At 45.7% G+C, this 22297-nt stretch overlaps 2 protein-coding genes across 2 annotated transcripts in view; one reads left to right on the forward strand and one right to left on the reverse strand.

Moving 5' to 3' along the window:
* NAV2 (neuron navigator 2) overlaps positions 1-6498 on the forward strand; it is a 263629-nt gene extending 257131 nt beyond the window's left edge. Inside the window, exons 33-38 of the mRNA XM_088534263.1 lie at positions 999-1153; positions 1634-1705; positions 2184-2380; positions 2806-2924; positions 5110-5313; positions 6359-6498. Coding sequence (XP_088390389.1) covers positions 999-1153; positions 1634-1705; positions 2184-2380; positions 2806-2924; positions 5110-5313; positions 6359-6484 — 873 coding nt within the window. The 3' untranslated portion in view covers positions 6485-6498. The remainder of the gene's footprint in view (positions 1-998; positions 1154-1633; positions 1706-2183; positions 2381-2805; positions 2925-5109; positions 5314-6358) is intronic.
* A 6847-nt stretch (positions 6499-13345) lies between these two features.
* Positions 13346-16855, reverse strand: DBX1 (developing brain homeobox 1). Its single transcript, XM_088534271.1, has 4 exons — positions 16498-16855; positions 16060-16161; positions 14074-14276; positions 13346-13717 (listed from the first exon to the last, which is right to left on the reverse strand). The coding sequence occupies exons 1-4, from the start codon at positions 16853-16855 to the stop codon at positions 13346-13348; spliced, it is 1035 nt and encodes a 344-aa protein (XP_088390397.1).
* Between the last annotated feature and the right edge of the window lie 5442 nt (positions 16856-22297).

The raw sequence follows: 22297 nt of genomic DNA on the forward strand, positions 1-22297 counted from the left end.
GGAACTTAAACACCTGCATAAAATTCCCAGCAATTTCAGTGATCCCTGTTGCATGTGGGCTCTTTTCCAAAAACCATCAAATGCATCTCTAGGCTGTTGGAGTTCCTGCAGCTGCAAGTATCAGCAGCAGTCATCTGCATATGCTGTTTCTGTAGGTACTGTTGTCCAGGCACATTCCTGAGCTGGTAAGGCATGTCTCTGCTTTTTGCGTACTTCTGGTTTTGTTGAATATACCTCCTGTGAATTTCTAGGCTTTAAAAAAAAATAAAAGACAAAAGAAAGAGAGGAAAGAAAAAAAAAAAGAAAGAAAGAAAGAAAAAGTCTGTACATTTGATGACCTTAGGCAAATTTTCCTTTAGAGAAAAGAGCTGGTTGAAATAGTGGTTGTAGCCCAGTGGTATAATTTGAGATGTGCTATGTAATAAATGCTTCAAAGATGGTGAGAGCATTTCAACCGCACTCAGTGACCCAACAGTAGCACTGCGTGCTCGTCCTTCCTTCATGTTTCTGCAGAAGGCATCCGAATTCAGCCTCTGTGGAGGAGTGCCCTTCTCCAGATTAATTCTGTGTGCTTTACTTAGCTAGAAATAGGGTTGCAAGAACCTACAGCAAACCCAGCTGGAACGTAAAGCAACTAGCTGGCTTAGGATGTAGAGATCTGAACAAGTTCCTCAAGAGAAGGAAGATGTATTTCAGACCTCTGAGCATCAGATTAGAACTGCACAAATGGAAAGAAACACACAAACCAAAAGATTAAATCTTACCTCCTGCGGGGTCTCATCCCACATAGGGTTTCTGATGTAGTCATTGAATCTTTAGAGTAACACAGAGGAAAGACCCCCTTTTTTTTAATTCTATGAGGAGAATGTGACCGTTGGTAAGGTGGCAGGTCCTTTTGTTTCAGATTTCATGACAAATAGTCGTTGGTCTTTCAGTGTCTTGCCTGCCTACACAAGCAGTGTGGTGAACGCTGTTGTTTGCTTGTTCGTGCTTGGCAGGAACTCCGCCAATACCTGTCCAACCTAGCAGACCAGTGCAATAGTGAAAATAATGCTGTCGATATGCCTCTCGTCATCATTTTGGATAACTTGCATCATGTTAGCTCCCTGGGAGAAATCTTCAATGGTCTTCTAAACTGCAAGTACCACAAATGGTAAAGAACTTCAGATCGTGTTCCTCATCTCTTTACTGCACTCATACAAACACAGTCCAACATATGAATGCAAAATGAACGCTGCATTCGTTTGAAAAAGTCGTCAGAAATGATGTTATGAGATAGTGCTTCATAACAGCTTTTTTGCTTTATAAAACTGCTATTTTTTCTGTAATAAGTAATAGAAAAAGTAGTAGAAGGTATGGGTAATCTGCACTCCTTTCATGCAGTAGATCTTCTGTACTAAGTGCCTATTTTTAATGGAAGAGTCTGTTTTGAGATTTCCATTTTGCTTTCATAATTTAAAGTTCTTATAATTCAGATTCTCAGTAGAAAAATTCGTTATATATAACTGCAAAAGCCTGCTTTGACAAAAGAGGGTTGAACGATCTTTTTTAATGTTAAGATCTTATTAAAATATGTGGGATCTTTTTGTTTTGTTCTGTTTCTTTACAAAGTTTCCATGATTTTTTTTAATAGTCCATATATTATTGGCACTATGAACCAAGCCACCTCTTCAACACCTAATCTTCAACTTCACCATAATTTCAGGTACTGTTTATTCATGTTTCTCATTTGTGTTTTTGAAGTGGTAACAGAGTAAGGGCTACTGAGTCATCTGCAGTTGTTCTTATCAGCTGAAATGGCAAACCGAAGGAGAAATACCAATCTCTGCTAGTTGCTGCCCTAACATGTGCAGCTTTACATTATGATTTTGTTATTAAAATCACTAGAGTTTGTAAAACTTTCACTTTTCGGGTTTTTTTCAAGGCACTAGATCCTCAAACATATGATAACATAAAAATATGATAAAAATATGATAACAGGCAAAGCAGATCTTGAATGAGAAATAAAATGAAATGGATCAAAGCATGAAGTGCTTAATATTGTGAACCTATAATTCCAAAATATTTTTTTCTGAGAAAAATATATGACTGGAATAACTAGATAATAAACAAAATTTGGCCAAGGTAGTTGTTTTCTCTGGTATGAACGATAAATGACTGACATTCTTATTGTCCTGCTTTAGATGGGTGCTATGTGCTAACCACACTGAGCCAGTCAAGGGCTTTCTTGGTCGTTTCCTGAGAAGAAAACTCATTGAAACAGAAATTAGTGGCAGGATGAGAAATGCAGAGCTGGTTAAAATCATTGATTGGATTCCCAAGGTCTGGCAACACCTGAACAAGTTCTTGGAGGCTCACAGCTCCTCTGATGTTACTATCGGTAAGTCTTCTGCCTACTTGGGAAACAAATTCATTTCTAGACCAACATGAATGTATATACTTTATTTCCTTTTACTGCACCGGGTGGAAAAAAAGAGGTTTCTTTAAAACTCTGCGTTTAAATCGCCGTGTCCTCTCAAGGAAATTGAAGGAGAAGTTTCTAAACACTTTGTAATAGACCTCAGTTAGTCATTGATGCATGCTGTCTTATGAAATCTGCTAAGTTGTTTTCTCCTGAAGGGCTTTACTTTTTCAAGTTGATTTAAAAGATTTTCAAATGCTCAAGAAGAACAATGGACCGGATAGCTATGCTTGTTTTCTCATCCTGGGCTCATTTCTGTAGAAACTTGGAAATTGCTGTTTGATCCTATTTTGATGCCTCTCATGATCATGGTTTGACTGTAATCTGTGAATTTGCTCTTCTAGGTCCGCGACTCTTCCTCTCGTGTCCAATAGATGTGGATGGTTCTAGAGTTTGGTTTACCGACTTGTGGAACTACTCCATCATCCCATATCTCCTGGAGGCAGTTAGAGAAGGACTACAGGTGAGCAGATCCATCTGGTACCCATCTGGAAGGCAACGCAGCTCTGAATAAAACTAAGTAATGACAGCTTTTTCTGTGGCTGTAACTTGACGCACAAAATACTTAAATGTCTGTAAAATATTAGTCTAAAATGTGAAAAAAAAGCTTCGTTTTTTTTTTTGCTTTAATTTCTTGATCCTGCTTCCCTAAATAACACTAAGAAATTGCACTTAAATAATGTCTCAACTTACTCCAGAAGCTCTCTCTTACTGAGTTAGTGGGTAAGAGTCTGACTTCAGTCCTCAAAGAGCAGCAAGGGCCTTGCTTAGAAGTGTGTGTTTCCTTTTGTTTTATTTTCTGTCCTGCCACAAAGACCCCCCTATGAATACATCTTCCCATCTGGAATTGCCTGCCAGGAAGGAAGGGTGGACTGCTGATTTAATTCTGTCCTCTGTGGATCTGAACTGTGCTGTTTTTATAGTTCTATTTCTCATTTAGAGAACTATTTTGGGTCCAAGACAAGTGAGCCAAATGGATCCTGCAAAAACTGCTCTCACTGGAGCTGCGGAGCTTTTGGTTCTTCGAAACAGGGGTGTAAAAATTAGAGGGCTATAAGAACGCATGTTCATTCTGCTTGCTGCGTTGATGAAGAATACGGCACCCATAAAAAGGGGACCCAGGCTCCCCGTGGCTTCTTTCCTTCTCCTTGGTGCTCCAAGAACCAGCCTGGCTGGGTCGATGTTGCAGCTCCTCTCTAGGAAATCTGCCTGCAGAGGGGATGCACAGAAGCAGCTGCTGTGGAAGGGAATAGTGAGTTAGGGATTCAGCCTCCAGACTGCTGAAGATTGGTGATTATTTCATATATTGAAGCAGAAATCCTACTCGTTAGCTAGTTTTCAGGGTGAACTAGGAACAAAGGGACCAGGTCTCTGTGAAAAACCAAGGACAGTGCCTAAGATGTAAAATTCTCCCCATTTAGTAGCTGTCATGTGTTGCTCGTAAATTCAAGAATGAGGTGAAAACAGGAGAGCTGGTTTACACGAAGCCTGAAGAGACGGTGTTGGGGAAATGATACGCTGCCTTGTGCAAGAAGAACGTGTTCAAGGTGGTCGAGCACCATCTACTGGACATATGTGCTGTGAGCAGAGGGATTCTGCTTCTGAATAAAGCAGGTGTTGGTGTGGAGAGAAATCCAGTGCTTTGGGATTTCTGCGTGGCATTTGACTGCCGTTAGAGCTTGCATTCACATCCACCTAAGTTTCACATAACTCGTACAGAAAAGCTCTGGTGGAAAAATAAGACTTCTTTAGCCTGTGAGGTAAGCTCAGAAAAGCTTGTCCTAAATTTGCTCACTGGAAATGAGGAGGAGAATAGAATGAGTGCCAGAGGAAAAAAGGAAATAAATAGTGAGGAAGTTGAGGCAGTCTTAGGTCCTTCAAAGACCTCAACTACCCTTGTTCCACCCACTGTGTTTTCCCACCCTGTATTGGATACGAGAGTGAGAGGTCTCTGAATTGGGGTTTCAATCCCTAAACTTGCTTGGCACAGAAATTCCCAGAGCAGAACTGAAAACCTGGAAATCAAGTGAACATTTTGCTTTTGAAAGTCATGGGACATGAAAAGGAATTTCTTTTTGTCTGAGTATGGCAAACCTGTCAAAATAGACCATGGAGTAGAATAAGCTAGGCCTGACCATAGCCAAATTCTTCTGCTGCTTTATTTCTTGGTTGAGTGCAGAGAAGTTCTCCTGTCTTAGAAACCTTTGCTGTGACATTCATGGTTGTTGCTTGATGACGGGTATCACATTTCCTTCTATGGAGCTTTAGGTAAGCTTTGCTGTTGTAAAGCAGATATGAACATTAATGGCCTCTAGTCTGTATTTAACTTATTTAATTAGAGAGAAAAAAAAAAAAGCCCCAAACTTTCCAAAGTGAGGTTACTTTCAAGTTTCTTTAAATGATGTTGGGGTGCTGCATTTGTGCAAGAGGTGGTCAGCCTCTTCCATGTCATTTGCCATGAAAAATGCCCAGAACTTTGTGAACCATTTGGACAGTGAAAATCTCGTTCATTTTATTTCAGCTCTGCTTGAAAGCTTCTTCTGCAGGGGAGCGGTCGTGGCACATTCATTTTGATTGTGTAAGTGCTGAGTAAAATGGTAAACTACCAGCAATGTTAAAAAAAAAAAAATGCCTTTGCAATTTTCCAGCTGTATGGGAGGAGAGCTCCCTGGGAGGATCCTGCCAAATGGGTGATGGACACTTATCCCTGGGCAGCCACCCCACAGCATCATGAGTGGCCTCCTCTGCTACAACTCCGGCCTGAAGATGTGGGGTTTGATGGCTACTCTGTGTCGAGGGAAGGCTCTACCAGCAAACAAGTTCCAGTGAGTGATGCTGAAGGAGATCCTTTGGTAAGTTCTCTCTTTTTAAATGTCAGAACTGGTTAGTTTTCCTTGCTAACGGGGATTAGAAACAGGAATCAAATATAAACTGGGAAGTGTTTCAAGGTTTTTGAATGAGAAATCTTTCTCAGGAAGTCATAAAATCAGCCCGTGGGTGTGCATTGGTACGCAAAGCCCGTAAGGTTTTGCAGAAAACAGTAGCAGAAACGTTTTGAATTCATTTTTTGAGGCTATGAGCTGAGTGACTGACAGAGTGTAATAAGCTTAATTTCTGCACTGTGGAGTTGGGTACTTTCGTACATCTCTGCTGTGTGGATAACACAGGGGAGCCATTTGATTTGTCCCACTCTGCCAGAAGCACGAAATAGATGTTGCTTTCAATGGTTCTCTGAACCATTTTTTTCTTCTCAAAAGTAAACTAAGTTTTGCATTGTGTATATGAAACAGTGCTGTCCATGACTGGAGTCTAATTTACAAATTGGAAACTAAAATATCAATTTTAACATGCACTTCTGTAAAATGTATACTTTGAGGTACAAGTTGGACCTCATATACGTTTCATTTGATGGGAGACAGTTCTTGAAACTGCTGTGCAAACTATGAACACCCTGAAACTGTTCTTTTGAGGTGTTTATTTTTCTGGAAGATTGGGAACATACTCATTCAGTACTACAGTTTTCACAAGCTGCTATATATGTACACACATTGAGCTGTGTGCTCACACATTCAAATAAGCCTCCTTCAACTACTCTACATACTTCCCTAAGTCAGAGCAAGACAGGAGAAGGATGAGAGCAAGAAGGATGCTCCTGTGGAGTATGGCTGTAGACACCACCTCATTCTACCTTTCACCTCTCCTGGAACAGCATGCAGTTTGTGGCTAGCTTGCTCACATGTGTAATACCTCATTTCACGTAATCAATAGGAATTAGCTCAGCTGTCTTTTCCCTTAGCTTGGTCACACCCTGGCAAAGTGAATGTCCCCGTGACTTCTTTATGGAGTGGATATTCTGCCTCATAGTGTACAAATAATCCCGGACTTCTGTTTTTGCAGATGAACATGCTGATGAGACTGCAAGAAGCAGCCAACTACTCAAGTCCCCAGAGTTACGACAGTGACTCCAACAGCAACAGCCATCATGATGACATCCTCGATTCGTCTCTGGAGTCCACGTTGTGATCTTCATCAGAGAGAAAGAAATAATTTCCATTATTGCTGTCCTGCTGTCTTGCAAGAAGCATGATGACTAACTCGTGAAAAGAACATGTTCCTGGGCTAGGCTGGGCTGGTACCTCAGTATTAGAGCTGCAAGAACAAGACACTTTGAGTCAGTCTTGAACCTGGGTGCAGGCAACCCAAACAACCTTTGTATTGTTTTTCTTTTTACAATAAGAACTGCACTATTCCTTTGGGGTTTGTTTGTTTTTCTGTTTAGTTGCTGTAAGCTCTCATGCCTAAGATACTGAAGACAGTAAAAATATCCATCATTTCAAAAGAAAGAAAGAAAAAAAAAAAGTAAAAGGAGGGGGGGAACTTCACAGCTATGAAGCAAACACCTTTGTGCCATGTACTGTTCAGAAAAAGAGGGGAGAGAAAGTTTTTGCCTATGCTGCTTCTGACCAAACACATTTAGGTGAGGACTGGACTTTTACCGATCAGCTTTGCAGATGAAACTCAGCTTTGTATAGTTCTGGTGCTATCACAATATTTACTTGCCTTGGTAAAGATATTCCATGAGAGGCAAAACTTCAAAAGAGGGAAGTTTGAAAAAATATAAGAAATTAAAAAAAAAATAGAGGGGAAAAGAAAAAGCACTGCTCTCCTTGCCAGTCTGAGACCTTGGCGTGCTTTCATTGTGTGTTTATAAAGATATACTATATATAAAGAGGAAGATATATATTTACCGTCGGAACAAATCAGGTTCTTTTCAAACACTGTGTGTCCAACAATGCTACTAAACGTTGAAGATCAGGTAGCCTGTTGCTATTCTGGGCCCAAGTCTCTTCCCACTGGCATCCATGGACCTCTGCCCGCTTGGGCGGCAGGGTCGGCAATTTACCCTCTGCTGCCTCCATTTCCAATTCTTGCCATGAAACATTACAGCTGTTTTCTGAAAAGTTTATTTTTGGGGTGGGAAGGGGGAGGGGGGTTGTCAGGGTTTTTGTTCAGATCAGCACGAATATCAGTGGGTTATTAAAACTCGGCCGTGTGGCGGCTCCGGCACTACTCTGGCGACAATACTTACATCCATGATTACTGTTCCTAACTGCAGAAAGTAGTATCTTAACAATATCTATGTCTGGAAAAAATAAAAGATAAATAAGAAAAGGAGGGAAAGGTACTGCAGCTCTAGGGGCTCAGCCGGGCCACGCTCTTGAGTTTCGGCCGAGCTGTGAACCTGCTTTTATTCCTCCTCTCCGAACGCACATGCCTGTGCCTCCATCAGTGTTAAGGCTCGTGCTGCTGCTGGGGGCCGGGGGCACCTCGCCTCGCGGCCTCCGCAGGGCAGGCCCAGGCCGGCACCTCGCGGCCTCCGCAGGGCAGGCCCAGGCCTGCGCAGCCTCCTCGGGGTAGGCCGGGGCCGGCACCTTGCAGCCTCCACGGGGTAGGCCGGGGCCAGCGCTTCATGGCCTCCTCGGGTTGGGCCTGGGCTGGCACCTTGCGGCCTCCTCGGGTCGGGCCTGGGTCGGCACCTTGTGGCCTGCTCGGGTCGGGCCTGGGCCAGCACCTTGCAGCCTCCTCGGGGCAGGCCCAGCCTTGTGGCCTCCTCGGGGTAGGCCGGGGCCGGCACCTTGCGGCCTCCACGGGGTAGGCTGGGGCCAGCGCTTCATGGCCTCCTCGGGTCGGGCCTGGGCCGGCACCTTGCGGCCTCCTCGGGTTGGGCCTGGGCCGGCACCTTGCGGCCTGCTCGGGGCAGGCCCGGCCTTGCGGCCTCCTCGGAGTAGGCCGGGGCCGGCACCTTGCGGCCTCCTCGGTGCAGGCCCGAGCCAGTGCCTCAGCCAGAGCTTCGGGCCTCGCTCCCCTTCCAGCTATCGCTCTCCTGGTGCTGAATTTGAAAAGCAATGCCTTATTTTGTACGAATCGTGTTGATTCAACTAGCGCTGTATATTAACGGGATTTTAGTTAAATAAACCGACAGGGCTAAAGTCATCTCTTGAGATATCGGAAGTTGCTGTGAATATTGTTTATACGAGATATTAGGATTTGTTAAATGTGACAGGAAAGGAAGAAAAAAAAATAAAGGAGGGAAATGAGAAAACTTTTCAGGTTCATATCAATCCGCAGCTAGTAGATCACTGAAGAGCTGTTTTATCCATGCAGAAGGGAAAAAAGAGCTTTTCAACAGTAATAAATGCCATCATTAATAACAGGAATATGCCAGGTTTTTTTTCAATGTGAAAAAAGAAAACTTACTACAAACAGTTTTATTAAGAGCTTATTAATCCTAGTGGGTTTAAAATAATATAGAAGGCAAGTTTGTGCTTTTGTGACTCAGTGAGAGGATGGTTTTATTATACCTCATGACTTTCTGTGACATGACTGTACTTATTTTGTCTTATTGAGCTGGTCTTGAATCGGCTCCTGTTACAACTTCTAAGTGCTGATGTTTTTTAAAAAAAAAATTATTGTAAAAAAAAATATTTTAATGATGGGGGAGGGGGTGAGAGCTTGGTGTAGTTAGTGATTTAAACTTATGAATTTTATTTGATTATTTCGCTGAATGAAATACTGAGGCTTCCTTGGCCAATGTACCTAGTCCGGGTCTTGGTACTGTAAAAAGAAATGGGATAAATCTGTAGGGAATCATATATGCAGCATGAGGCTGCTGATGTAAAGGGAGGTGGATTTTTTTTTTTTTCCAGCTGTTGTGACAATTCTGCTTCCCAGCACTGACTTTACCTGCTACTACTGTGAATCTGGGTTCCGGATCCTCCAACCGAATCCATGTGGATAGAGCATGTGCCTGGAAAAAAAAAAAAAAAAAAGCCGGTTCCAGGGCTGGGGCTTTAAATGTACTTGATAGCCTAGAAAGTTACCTTTAACTGAGTCCTCTAAGGCATGTTTGAAATGGTGGTTTATTTGTGAGGATTTTTTTTTTCTCATTTTTAATCCTGTGCTTAAGCTCAGGAAAAAAAAAATGTGATTCTCTATTGACACTACTTTGGATTACAGTAAGTAAGAGGCAATTTTGAGTAGGCTAGTCATTCTAAGCGTCACAATATTCAGTCTTTTCAGGAACTTCGGGAAGCAGGGTTACCTGTTGTGCACATTTCTTTCTTTAAAAAAAATCATCAGGATTTTTCATAGCCTAAGTCTCTCTCTTAGTAGCTTTGCTCTTCTTTAAAGCTTTTTGCAAAATGCTTCCTTTTATTTTTTGCCTTTTTATTTCCAAAGTCAGCTTGTTTAAAAACAAACAAACAAATAAATAAGTAAATGCAAGATTCTATGCAACATTCACGGTGAGTTATGAAATTGAAAGTATGAACAGTTTTCTTTGTGTCAGAACTGCCAAGAATTATCCAGGCCATAAATGAGATGTAGTTTATTTGGGGAAGGGAAGGGAGGGGGTTGGTTAGCCTTTTTGTACATTTTTGGAAAAAAAAAAAAAAAAAAGGAAGATGATATTTCATTGTGGATGCTTAACTTCGATATTATGTGTATTAAATCTTGTCTAAATGTGGCAGTTTTCTTTCAAGAAAAATATAAAAACAAAACAAAAAAAAACTTTCTTTGTGGATATTAAATGGAAGGTTGCTCTTTTGATCTAGTCGTTTCCAGTGGAACAGTTTATGAAATATGTTCTATAAGATGTACATTTTTTCATTGTAACATAGAAATGTAAATATTTGATTAAAAGTGCTGCATTTTGATGAATTTTTTCTAGCCATTTTTTAAGAGAAAAACTAGGAATTGAGTATTTTGTGTACATTTATGACGTTTTCCATTTTGCTCCTCTCCCTATTTAATTTTGAATTCTCATTTAGGATCGGGATTTGTGAATGGTCTGTTTGAGATCATGCTCCCCTCTCTCGCCCTCCCCGTTTTTCCCCCTTCCCCAGCCCTGTGTCATGGAGAATAAAGCTGATGATTGTACCAGTCTTAAATTATTCATGATTCAATAAAATTGATGCTTATTTATTCAGATTTGTGGCTCCCCTGCACTTTTGTCCCTTCTCAATCCACAATTCCTGTTCAGGCTTTGAAGTTTGTGCGGTTTTAGCTCTTAAAACTGTTGGTCACCGGGGCTGCCCTTGGCGTGAGGACACTCAATGGGATGTGGATGTTGGGCTTCGTCTCTGCCCTTCAAGACAAGCTAGGGACTGATGTTGGCTAGGCATTACCTACATCACATTAAAAGAAAAAAATAGGGTGCTAATGGGTAGTCATTGCAATGTTCCGGCGGAAGTCTTCCGGGTCACCGTGTTCTTTTTTTTCCCCTTCTCTTACACTTTTTTCCTTCTGAGTTGCAAACAACACGGCAGCACAAGTTCATCTCTAGCAATAGGTTTTGTCTATCCCTGGGGAACAGTTTTATGGAGTTTTGGACGTGCTTAGGCAAGGTTTGGATGCACTCAAGCTGTTTTTTTCCCACATTTTATAAACTTCTTTTGGTCCACGGAAGCGCATTGGCACAGAAGCCAGTGCTGCTGCCCTGAGCTTGGAAAGCCCTTGAATCCATATTGGACTAGCACCAAAACACTCAACACCGCTCAGGAACTCTTTTTTTTTTCTTTTTTGGCCTCCTCTGTCCCTTCCTGGTTCTCTTCTCTATGCTGCTGTTTTCCATACTCATCCTCTCATGATTTTTCTCTTACCTCATCTTCTCTTGAATATCTATCTGTTTCCAAGCTCTCATTTTATTCATATTTTGTAGCCTTCTGGACCCACACCATAGCTCCTCGCAGCCATGGGGGTCAGTGCGGACGTCCTTGCTGCTCTTGGAGGGGGACGTTCCCCAGCAGCGGTTCCAGCAAGACGAGTTTGCAGCCTGGGATGTGTCACTGCGCTGTTCCCTGGGATCTTTCCCAATGCCTTCCGATGTGTCCCTTCCATCCCCTCCTGGAAAAGGGCTGTGGAGTCGTGGGCTGGGGAGGTAGGTGGTATTGGGGCCTGGGTGGAGGAGACCACATTGGGCTTCCAGGAGGGTCATTAGTTTGGGAGTGCGACCACGATGGGCGCGAGCACCGCGTCGCACCCACAGCCTCCCCGCTGCCTTCTGCTCTCTTTCTTCACTTGTGAAGGACATAAATTCATCCTGACTCAAGCATGTTAGCTGATTAAAAATATACCTATATACACACACACTAGTTTGTATGGATAGTTACATTTTTAGAGTTTAATATCATCTGCAGATGTGAGAAAGTGCTTCTGTAAACCTGAATATCCTTTTCTTTCTAAACCTTGCAGAGTCAGGATATTTAAAAATGGTGCAGTAAGCACTAATAAGAAACTGGACCACTTCCCATGCTACTTTTTGTAGTCCCATCTCTTAGTTAATTTGAAGCTCTACAAGTGATACAGATATTACTAGAGTGTTTAATTAAAAATAAGGAAAAAAAAAGAACTCATTTTTCTTAGCTTTAAGTCTTATCAAACTAAAATATTTATTTATTAGAATGTAGTTCTGCTCCAGTCTGCTTAAGAGTTTTTACCCTCAGTTTCAATCTGCTCTTTGTGTAAAAGTATTTGTGAAAGATTATCAGGCAGCCAGGTGGTTTATTTGGTTCTAGTGTGGTTATAACTGTGCAAAGCTTTAGTTATTCGGTCTAACCACTTCCTACATAAAAGTTAGATCCGTAGTCTTTTAAGGTTTTTTTTTATTATTTATTTGAAGCTGATAATTTGTTGTTGGATTTCTATAATGTTGATAAAGGGGGGTGCTTTCTCTTCCTTTCTAACAAATGTCAGAGGCTTTGGTCTTGGACACAGCTGACAACAACGTATAGGGAGGAGGCAAGCGTTACTGAATGACTAGACTTGGAAATCTACTTTTTTATTTGGCATCCTTTCAATTTATTTTATATACATATTTAAAGTCTGTACACAGTAAAATACAAAATAAAAGTGTTTTTATAAGTTACACGATTAAAGAGCTACACCTGTTTTTTTAGTTTAGCCATCATTTAATTAAAAAAAAATCAAAAAGGGGAGAAAAATCTGTTGAGGCACCTTTATATTCATTCACAATAACCTTGGTATAAAACATCCATACAGAGTAAGTGTACAAAATAGTGTACAGTTCATATAAGCTGTCCAAAGACAGCAAAGTTCAGTCCAAATCAAAGAGGCATATCCACTTTCCTCTGTCCACACAACTGAGAGAAGCAAAGTGGAAAATAAAGACGGGCCTATGAGCAAGAAGGTGATTTAGACAGTGCTCTGTATATAATTTTGCTGCATAAATTAAAATGAAAAATATATAAACATATAAGGGTTCCATTACACAAGGCACACTATTACCTGAAAAGTCATTTTCAAGTCATTATCGTTGGTAATCGGTGGGTCTGCTCCTGAAGAATCGTGCTCTTCCGTGTCAGTAAGGAAGCGGTATTTGGTCTGGGTGCCTAATTAACATTAATTGACTTTGGAGGAAATTCTTGCCAGGTCAGACTGGTCTTCAGGTTTTCAAAGTGCTAATAGTTGCTTGAAATTCATTTGAAACATAGCAAAAATGCACCCCTCCCCCTTTTTTGTGTGTGCGGAAAAAGCATTTTTTCTCTCCATGGAATACCTTCCTCCTTGCTGTAAAGCCAGGACCTGCCATTGCTCGTTTTCAGGAGCATGTAGCTAATTGAGCAAATTTTGGTCGCTAAGCAAGGAGAGTTATGACAAGGTTAACAGATACTGTGAATACAGAAAACAGCACATGGGCAAATACTGAATACCTAAGAGTAGGGAGGCTTGTGGCTCTGAGATAAATGACCTGCACTGGAGAACCATGCGGATGTGCAGGAGGGATACGACCTCTTCAATTCATAGCACTTTGTGTTATTTACATCTTTGCAATGTCCCCGGTGATGGCAGGGGCAGGCGGGTGATCTAAGAGACTGTTATCTCCTCCTCTTCCTCTTCCCCATCATCGTCCTCTTCCTCTGAGTCCGAGAAGTCCGAAGGTTTGCTGGGGCTGCTGGAATGGGATGGAGAGGGACACCTCTGGGAGTCCAGCCTGTCCCTCAAGTGCAGGTGCTCTGGGGACTGATGGTAGGTTAAGGGATGCCGGGGGCTGGGCGGGCACATGGGGGGAACTTCCTCCTCTTCCTCTCCCGAACACTTCTTGCCCACATCGCTGAGGTCTGGGTGAGGGTTGAATTTGGTGGGTAAGGTTTGTTCTCTGCAACCACCAGAAGAGAGGAGCTCTCTTTCTTTGGAGTTCCTCCACTTCATCCTTCTGTTCTGGAACCAGATCTTCACCTGGAGGGGAAGCAACCCAGAAATGTAAGGAAAATGACTTAAAGTAAAATAAGGACTAAGGGAACCGCTTTTTGAAGGCACCCTTGAGCCTTCCATACGGAGATACTTGTCCATACTGAGGCTGATGGGAAACACAACCTTCCCCCTGGGAAACACAACACAATCTGGACCTCACAGACGCCCATCCAGTGAGGACTTGTGCTGCTCTCTTGCCCAATACACCCAGCCCTGCAGCTTGCTCTGGGCTTTCTGATGGTGACGGGCAACCCTCCCGCTCCCGGCTACCTTTCCCTCTCCTGCTCCTGCTCCCAGCTCCTCCTCCCCTTGCCCTGGCCCAGCCTGGCCCCCTCACTCACCTGAGAGTCTTTGAGGCCCAATTTGGCCGCCAGCTTTTTCCTGTCGGGCTTGCTGATGTACTTCTGCTTCTGGAACATCTTCTCCAGCGCCTTGCGCTGCACGTCGGAGAAGACGGCGCGCCGCAGCATGCCCCGGCGGGGCTTGCCACGCGCCGCCAACGGCCACGAGAAGGTACCGGGGATGGGCACCACGGAGGAGGCGGCTGGGAGAGAGTGGGACAGCAGTGAGCAGGGCCCACACACCCGTCCTCATAGCCCCGATCCCTTCCCCACGCCGCGTTTTCCTCCCCGGCTCTCATCCCACGGGGCCCTCCCAGGGAAAGGGCTAACACCTATCAACCTGGAGCGCTAAAAGGAGCTTGGGCCTTCAATAACTGCCCCTTTTCAGTGCGCGATAGCAGGGATTAGGCACATCAACTGAAACGTGTAAAATGCAGCCACAGTGGCCTGTTTTGTTAGGAGATTCAAAGGTCGGCAGCCTGAAAAGGCCAAGTGAGGGGTACCAGCTAAGATAGAGGTATAATAAAAAAGCCTTCTCTCTTACTCAAAAGTACTTGATTTTTTTTCGGGCGCTTTTATCATTTCAGGCACTTTATTACGCTTGAGATGAAAATGAGGACTTTTCTGATCCAAACAAAACCAGGCCTCTACAGATGCAGTTTTGAGCAGTCAGTATTCATCTTTTTATATTAATCTCCCCTCACTCCGCACCCTGCCCCCCCCCCAGAAAAAATGGAGAATTGAACCCGAAGTCATGAAAAGTAACAGCTAATTAGCACATGGCATGGTTCTCAATGGCATTGGTATGATAAAAAGGGCAGAGTTTCGCCTTAAAAAAAACGGGAGGGGGGGGGCAAACCTCCCCAAGAGAGACAGAGATGCTAATGAAGCGTGAATGGTAATTGTGTAGTAATGAACTAACAGAAAAAGACTGAGGACAAGCAGCTAACGCCATATATTACTGGAACAAAAGAGATTTACACTTTCAAACTAAACACAACGGCATGCCAGGCTCCCCGGGAGAATACTGATGGCACAATCGTCTCTTTCCCCAAATCATTTTCATTAAATGGACATGAAAAGCTATTTATAAAGCTCAAGTTGTTTTTGTTAGGCTATTCACACGCCGCAGAAAAGAAGCAAATTCCATTATCAGCGGCATGAATGGGAGCTCTTGGGTTATTTCCCCCCTCTCTTTCCCTCCTCGGTTTCTTTTTAAATTAATAGTTTGCTCGTGTAATTATTTTTAATGTGTTGTCTCAACTTCATAACGCTTTGCCGCTACCAGGATCCCATCTACGAGCCTGTGGGTTTGCTGATTTTTTTTCCACTTTTTTCTTCAGCTTTCTGTAAACAGGGGCGATCCTGCCGCGCGGTCGAAGTGTCCAGAGCTGAAGTTAGGGGCCCGAGGTGGACGGGGAAAGGGGTTATTGCGTGTCGGGGGTGAAGGGGGGAAGCCTCGGGCACTTTCCTGGGTCTCTTTCCATCCGCGTGTAAAAGCGACCGACTTCGCTTGGCGCAAAGCGAGCGGCCTCCGCGTCCCTGCGCAGGGCGCGCTGGGCTGACGGAGGGAGCTGCGGAGTGGGGGGTGAGTTTGGTTTTGGGGTTTGGCTTTTGGGTTTTTTTTTTTTTTTTCCCCATTTTATCCCCGCTTTCGCTGCGCGGCGGCGGGAGCTGACCAGGCGGCCCGTGGTGCTGAAAGCGGCGCCGGGGCGGCCGCCTTGGCCTCGGCACCGTGACAGTTCCGCCTAATTTGCCGGTCTCGGTGTGTGTGTGTGGAAATGGGAGCGAGATGTCAAGCAGTCACCGCTCGTGCTAAATAGGGCATCAAATTGGCGCGACTGATTCTTGAATGTTGTACTCTGTCCAACCTCTGAACCGGAGCATAACCCCCGGGGCTGGATGGGGAAGGATCGCTGCGACGTGCTCGGAGCGGGGAGTTGCAGTGCGGGAGAGGCAGAGAGAGGGGAACTGTTAAAGACCTACCTGGAAAGTAGGAAGATCTGATAAACGGCTGGAAGGATCCTTCAAAGTACGGGAAGGAGAAAGTCTTTGGAGGAACGCTTTGAAGCAGCGCGGGGGACGCTTCTAGTAAAAAAAGACAAATATATTAAGGAACGGGTGACCGTCAGTGCCACTCCAGCAATGGCAACGCGGGAGGACCGACCAAGCTCGCTGCTCCGAGCAAGGCCAGGCTGCTCTCCGGAAAGGGGGGAAGGCGGAGCGCGGAGGCAAACCTGGGGCCGGAGCTGTCCGCGGGCCCGTCGCGCTGCTCGGCTCCCTCTTCCTTCCCGCAGCCTCCGTCCCGTGGGCGCTTCCCCTTCCCCTTAAGGGTGGCCCCGGGGCGCCCTCCCCGCCCGCTCTCCCCGTCCGTCTCGGCCCCCCGGGGCTCTGCTTGCCGCGGCGCCGGGCAGCGGCCCTTACCGGCTCGGGGCGCGGAGGACAGGATGGCGTTGACGCCAAACTTGAGGAAAGTGGAGTCGCTGCTGGAGGAGGAGACGGAAGTCTGGGGCGAACAGATCCTCCTGGCGGGGGTGGAGGCGGCGAGCTCCGGCGTGCTCGGGTCCCCCCCGGCCGCCGAGCTCGGCGGGGACAAGCTGGGCGCGGGGGCAGTCCTGGGCAGGTAGGCGGCGGGCCTGCCGATGCGGATGAGATCTTCCACCAGGAAGCTGGAGTGGCCGGAGAACGCCGACTGCAGCGACTGAGGCAGGGTCAGCGTGGGGGTTGGCCGCAGCAGGTTGGGGTACACGGCCGGAGGAGCCAGGAGGCTCGGGAACATCATCGCAGGGGCCGCGCTGGGGCCTGCGTGCCGGGCTGCGCTGCACTGGGAGGCCCCGCGCTGCTCTCGTGGGTCTTTTCCCCGCTCGGCGACCGCGGTGGGTTAAAGATCCGGCTAGCGCGTCAGGCGAGGGCTCTGCGTGCCCTTCCCGCGGGGCGCGGGCTTTTATAGCGGCCCGCGGCGGCCCGGGCGCTTTCAGAAGTGACAGCGCGGACAATGCGCGGCCCGCGCCTCCTTCCCGGGCCCCGGCGTCCGGGGCGGGGGGGGTGGCCCGTGATTGGATTAGGCGCCCCGGAGCCCGCGGCGCACAATGGCCCCGCCACAAAGCCCGGGCGGGCCCCGGCGCCGCGTAGCGCCCGCCCGCCCCCTCGGCGCGCCGCGCAACCCCGCCAAACGCTCCCCGAAAGTTTCCGAGCGGCGCAAAGTTGGTGAGCGAGAGCTCGGCGTCCTGCCCGCCCCCGCGCAGCCCGCGCGTGCCGCCGCTCCGCGTGTCCGCGCGCCCGTCCGCGAGGCCGCGGAGCGAGGGGCGGCGAGGAGCCCGCGCGGGGCTTACGCGCTCGCGCGCAGGCGGGGGAGGCTCGCGGGCGTCGACGCGAGATGTGGCCGCAGCGCAACGGGTTGGGAGCTCGGCCCGAGAAGAGCCGGGCAAGGACACAGAAACGGGCGAAACAGCTTTGCAGGGCCCGAGCTGCGCCCCACCCCGACCCCCGCCCAAGTTCCCGATGCGCTTGTTCTCCACTACGTGAAAAAAAAAAAAAAAAGTCAAAACAACTGCTCTTTGAGTAGCGCGTTCTCATTATCACTTCTTAAAAGTGTAGCTCGAAGCCTTCTCCGCTCCAAAGAATCCCCCTGAAGCGCCTTTCTGTGGAATTGAGAGCGCAGGATCGCTCAGGCCGGTGCTGCGGACCTGGAGTGCCTGGCTTTGATGTGGGGGAACAACTAACATTGTCTAATGGAAAAGCAGAAATTAAGGGTTTTCCGGCATATATACACACACGTATATAGATAGTTTTATTTTACTTCGCTGGCAGATATCGAAATATGCGAAAGTGTATTTGGTTTCTTTTGGAGCTAGGTGATGAAAGCAACTATTGAGACTGGTTTTACCTGATTTCTCTGTTAAAGAATATAACAGATGTGTTAAATGTCCTATGTTTTAAAAGCACCCTATTCAGCCCTTTGGTGTGGCTGAACCTTTGCAAGCAGAAGTGTGCAGCTCAACCATGCAGGCTTTATCCTATTAACCATGAACTAACTGTCACCTTCAGCTGTTTTCCCCTTTTTGCTTTTTAACACAAAGCTTTCTCAAAAATCTTATTAACCAGCTTTATTTCTCTCGATGGTTTTTGTCCGGACGTTTTGTGTCGATTATCTCCATGTCGATGCTTTAACCATTCAATAAAAGTGCATCTGCGATTTATATCACATTAGAGAAGAAAGAAAGTCTGTTTAAACCTCTCCCTTGGTTCAAATCAAAAAGTTATTTATTAGAGAGGACTGAATCCGCCCTCCAAATGATACGAGACTGACAACTTTGCCTGGCTGGGCTAGTCCCCAGCAGCAGCGTCTGAGGACGGCCCCCTTGGAGGAGCTGCTCTGCGGAAGCAGCTCTTAAAAAAAAAAAAAAAACAAGGAGAAAAGGAAGAAAAAAAAGAGAGAGAGAGAGAAGAAAGAAATACGACAGGGCTTCCTAATGAAAATAACGGTCTGACAGCCCCCTACACGCACACACCCCATCTCTCCTCCCACATCCCCGGCTCCTTCTCTCACACACATATATGCACACACACACACACATATATATATATATATATATATATACACATATATATATATGTATGCACACACATACGGTCCCGCTCCTGTGCTTCCCCTGGTTCTGAGATTCCTAATGCAGTGCCCAGGTGGGTCCGAGAACCCAAGAACACTTTATTTTATATATTTTTTTATTTTTTTTTACTGTCCTTATACAGCCCTTTGAGATGATTTACTCCTTTCTTCACATATGTTTTGGGGGTGTTTTGCCTCTCTATAGACAAACTGCCGCTAATTTCTCTCTCTCTCTTTTTTTTTTTTTTTTTTTAATAAGGGCCTGACACTTTGTGGAAGGATGGGTCAAGCGCATGCTGGGGCACACGTGGACCCAGTTCCTTGGGCCACATCTTAGCACACCCATAAAGAACACCTTAAGCACCACAGCAAAAGGGACTAGACATCTATTGAAGGGGAAGCTAGGCCATAAGAAACCAAGAAATTGGACGAAAGGATCTTATTTTAAGTGATCTCCTTTGGAAGTTTCTTTTCAAAGGCAGTGATCGTTTAAGAGAAGGGAATTCTAATGTCTGGAGATAAAACCTGTGACTAATGCCGTTTGACCTATGCTCATGGGGTTTTGTGCCTCCTGCCATTCATTTTAATGTCGTTATCTTCAAATTTATTTCTTAAAAGTCACTCGCTTTCTTTGTCACCCCCACTCAGGCTTAAAAAAAAAAAAAAAAAACACACAAGGCAAACGCTGGGAGGGGGAGCAGGGCCCGCAGGCTGCGTGTGTCCCGCTCCGCGGCTCTTAATCCGCATGAAATTGGGAGAGCCGCCGCGCTGAGTGCGGCACCCGCGTCGCGCGGCCCCGAGCGCGGCGCAGCGCGGCCGGCGGCGCCCGCAGCCCCCGAGCCCCGCAGCCCGGAGCCCCGGAGCCCCCCGCGTCCCCGCGCGATGCTCCGTGGCCGGGGGCAGCTGCTCTTCCCTGCTCGGCCTCGCCGGGAGCCTGAATGGAGGCGGCGGGGGCGACGCGCTATTAAGACACCTAAGCACAAGGAGCCGTAACTGTTGGTTCGTTCAAAGCTTCCCTAGATCCACCCCCCCCCCTTTTTTTTTTTCTTGAAAATCCTTCTATTGTGCCAATCAAGCAGATGGTTTGCAGGAAATATAGCTTGGCCCCAGTGACCGAAACTAATTTTAACTAGCTTTCCAAGCCTGGCACGTTTGTTTTGCTCTTACAAAATAGCTAAAAAAACAGCTGGCAAGGGTGAATTAAACCCATTAAAGACACATTTATAAGAAATTATATTCACATAGGTTGCTTGAACCCCCCCTAAGAGGGGAGAGATGAGCGTATTGAAATGAAAATGTCCCCGAACACACTACCCTCCTTAACATCGCCTGAGAGTCTCAAAACATTTTACTAAATAGATTAACTTGACTATTGTTTCGCATCACATTTATCAGCTTCATTAAGTGAATAGCTGAACAAATATATTACGCATGCATGAAAAGCTCTTTTGGGGGCTGCCTTATTGTGTCCTCAGCCCTGACAGGTGGTTAACTGTATTTCCCTCTTCTCTCCCCCTCTCTCTCTGTGCGCAAAGAAAGAGGGATCTCGGGCCGAGCGCGCGGCCCAGACTTGGCAGAGGGACCCAGAGGGGAGAGTCACTTTCTTTTCCCTTGCCATTCACACTGGCCAGCCCAGGGTGCGGGCAGGCTGAGTCGAACCAGCTGATCTGATCATGTCAGAAGTAATTAGTTTAGTCTCTGTGTCTCGCTTGCACTTTACTAACTCCTTCCGAGCCTGTTTAAATTACACCCTTTCTTCCTGGTTTGGTTATGTTGGTCCACTTTGTCCTTTTAGCTTGTCTCAACCTCTACCTTTGTTTTAAAATAATCATCTGGGGTTGAGCAACCCCTCTTCTTACTTCTCCAGTGATCTGTCTAATAAACAAATACGCAACCTCCTTAAAAAGGAACTTCTTTCATGAGCTCAGATTTGCACGTTTTGGGGAAAGTAGGACTGGCAAAATGCAACATAGCGTTTTACTCATTGCCTGGATTCCGTGACCATTTATCACGGTGGAAAGGGGCTGAGAATTGGGCAATGAATACTGGAAGCCTCAGCTCCTGGAGCCCACAGTCATGCTTGCTTGAAATATGGGCTCTGCTTCCCCAGTCAGAGGGCACAGATGGAGCACGGAGGATTAGAGAACAGTCCACTTTTACCTTCTCCACTGAACATTTTTAATGTTCTCCTAAAGAAGTTATAAATAATTAAAAGTTTGCTGTCATTTTTAAATCAGGTCTTAGATTACTCCAAGGCAAAGCCTTTGCCCAGGTTAATGGCAAAGTTCTCATTTCAGACAGTTTCACTGAAATCTCTAGTTGCAGGTTATAATGTGAAAGAGGAACTTCTAGGAAAGAGCTCTGTGAAGGACTTGCCTGAGGGACAACGCACCAGGAGAGTGAATGGTGTATGAGGACAGTGAACTTTGGGGTTGATGACCCTAGACTGATGGTTTAAAATGTTTTCCTGGCCTTTTTTTTTTTTTTTTTTTTTTTTTTTAATGTCTGTGATGGAAAAAGCAGCCAGGAAAAGCCGTTACCACCCTCCTCTCAGAGCAAAGGGTTCCCTGTGCCAGGAGAGCATCAGGGACCTGATGTTGATGTGAGCTGCACAAGGGAATGCAGCGTGTGTAATTTCTGAAGCACACAGGGTGATTTTGGTGTGTTCAGAGAGGAAAGCCCCTTCTTTTTTGGCTCCAGGAAAAGCTGATGAGATTCTGGTTTCACTAATGCTTGTAAAACTTCTCTGAAAGACCAGGATTTTTCTGAAAGGAGATTAGCCAGCCTGCAGAAAGTACTTTCCTCTTAAAGGCCTCTGTTTCTTTCTAATAAACAGAAGAAACACTTTTTTTTTTTTTCCCTCAACAAGCCACGAGAATGGATAAATACAGTATGTGTTTTCGTGCTGCAGGGTAATATTGCAGGAGACCGAAGTCTAGGTTTAGTTTAGGCTATCCAGGCTGTTTGAGTTGGGTCTGTGCAATCTGAAATAGGCTTTCTCAGGTTTCTGGTTATGGCCATAGAAATGAGAACTGCTGTAAGAAAATAATGTCTCAATGGTTGCATTTGTGTTTGGAGATTTCATCAGGACTTCTGAGTCTGTCTCCCCTTTGCTTTTGCTTTTGATTTCAAAAATGGAAAAGGCCAGGGAGCATCAAATCTTTTGTTTATGGAAGGGCCTTTTAGGCCCTAAATTCTGGGTAGGATTTAGGAACTCAAGGAAATCTGATAAGGTCTGACTGTATTTTAGTTATTTTAGATTATCCTGCCTTAGGTTTTAACGAAAAGCCCGTGGTCTCAACCACCAACCTTTATCAATTTTTCCCTAGGGGTGTCATACCAAAAGATGATTTATCCTCCCTTTTTGCTGAAAGCTTACTGAAAAAGCGTCTACTGAAATATCAGCAGTGGGGAATGTATATAGGCAAGGTTAATTTGCTGTCTTGGGTCAAATTCTCTTCTGACTGTCAGTTTAAGCAAAAAGACTGAGCTCCTGGTCTGGAGCGATTAACAGGGGCCTTGTTTCTGCAGAGTTCGTAGCAGGACACGCACTGAAGAAGGGTGATGTTCTCAGCTCCTGCTGCTGTGAAAAAGCTCCGTGTGGGCAGCGACGCT

The sequence above is a fragment of the Tinamus guttatus genome, unplaced genomic scaffold (genome assembly GCF_059628265.1).
Source record: "Tinamus guttatus ecotype Peru unplaced genomic scaffold, ASM5962826v1 Tinamus_guttatus_pri_ptg000546l, whole genome shotgun sequence".
NCBI lineage: Eukaryota > Metazoa > Chordata > Aves > Tinamiformes > Tinamidae > Tinamus > Tinamus guttatus.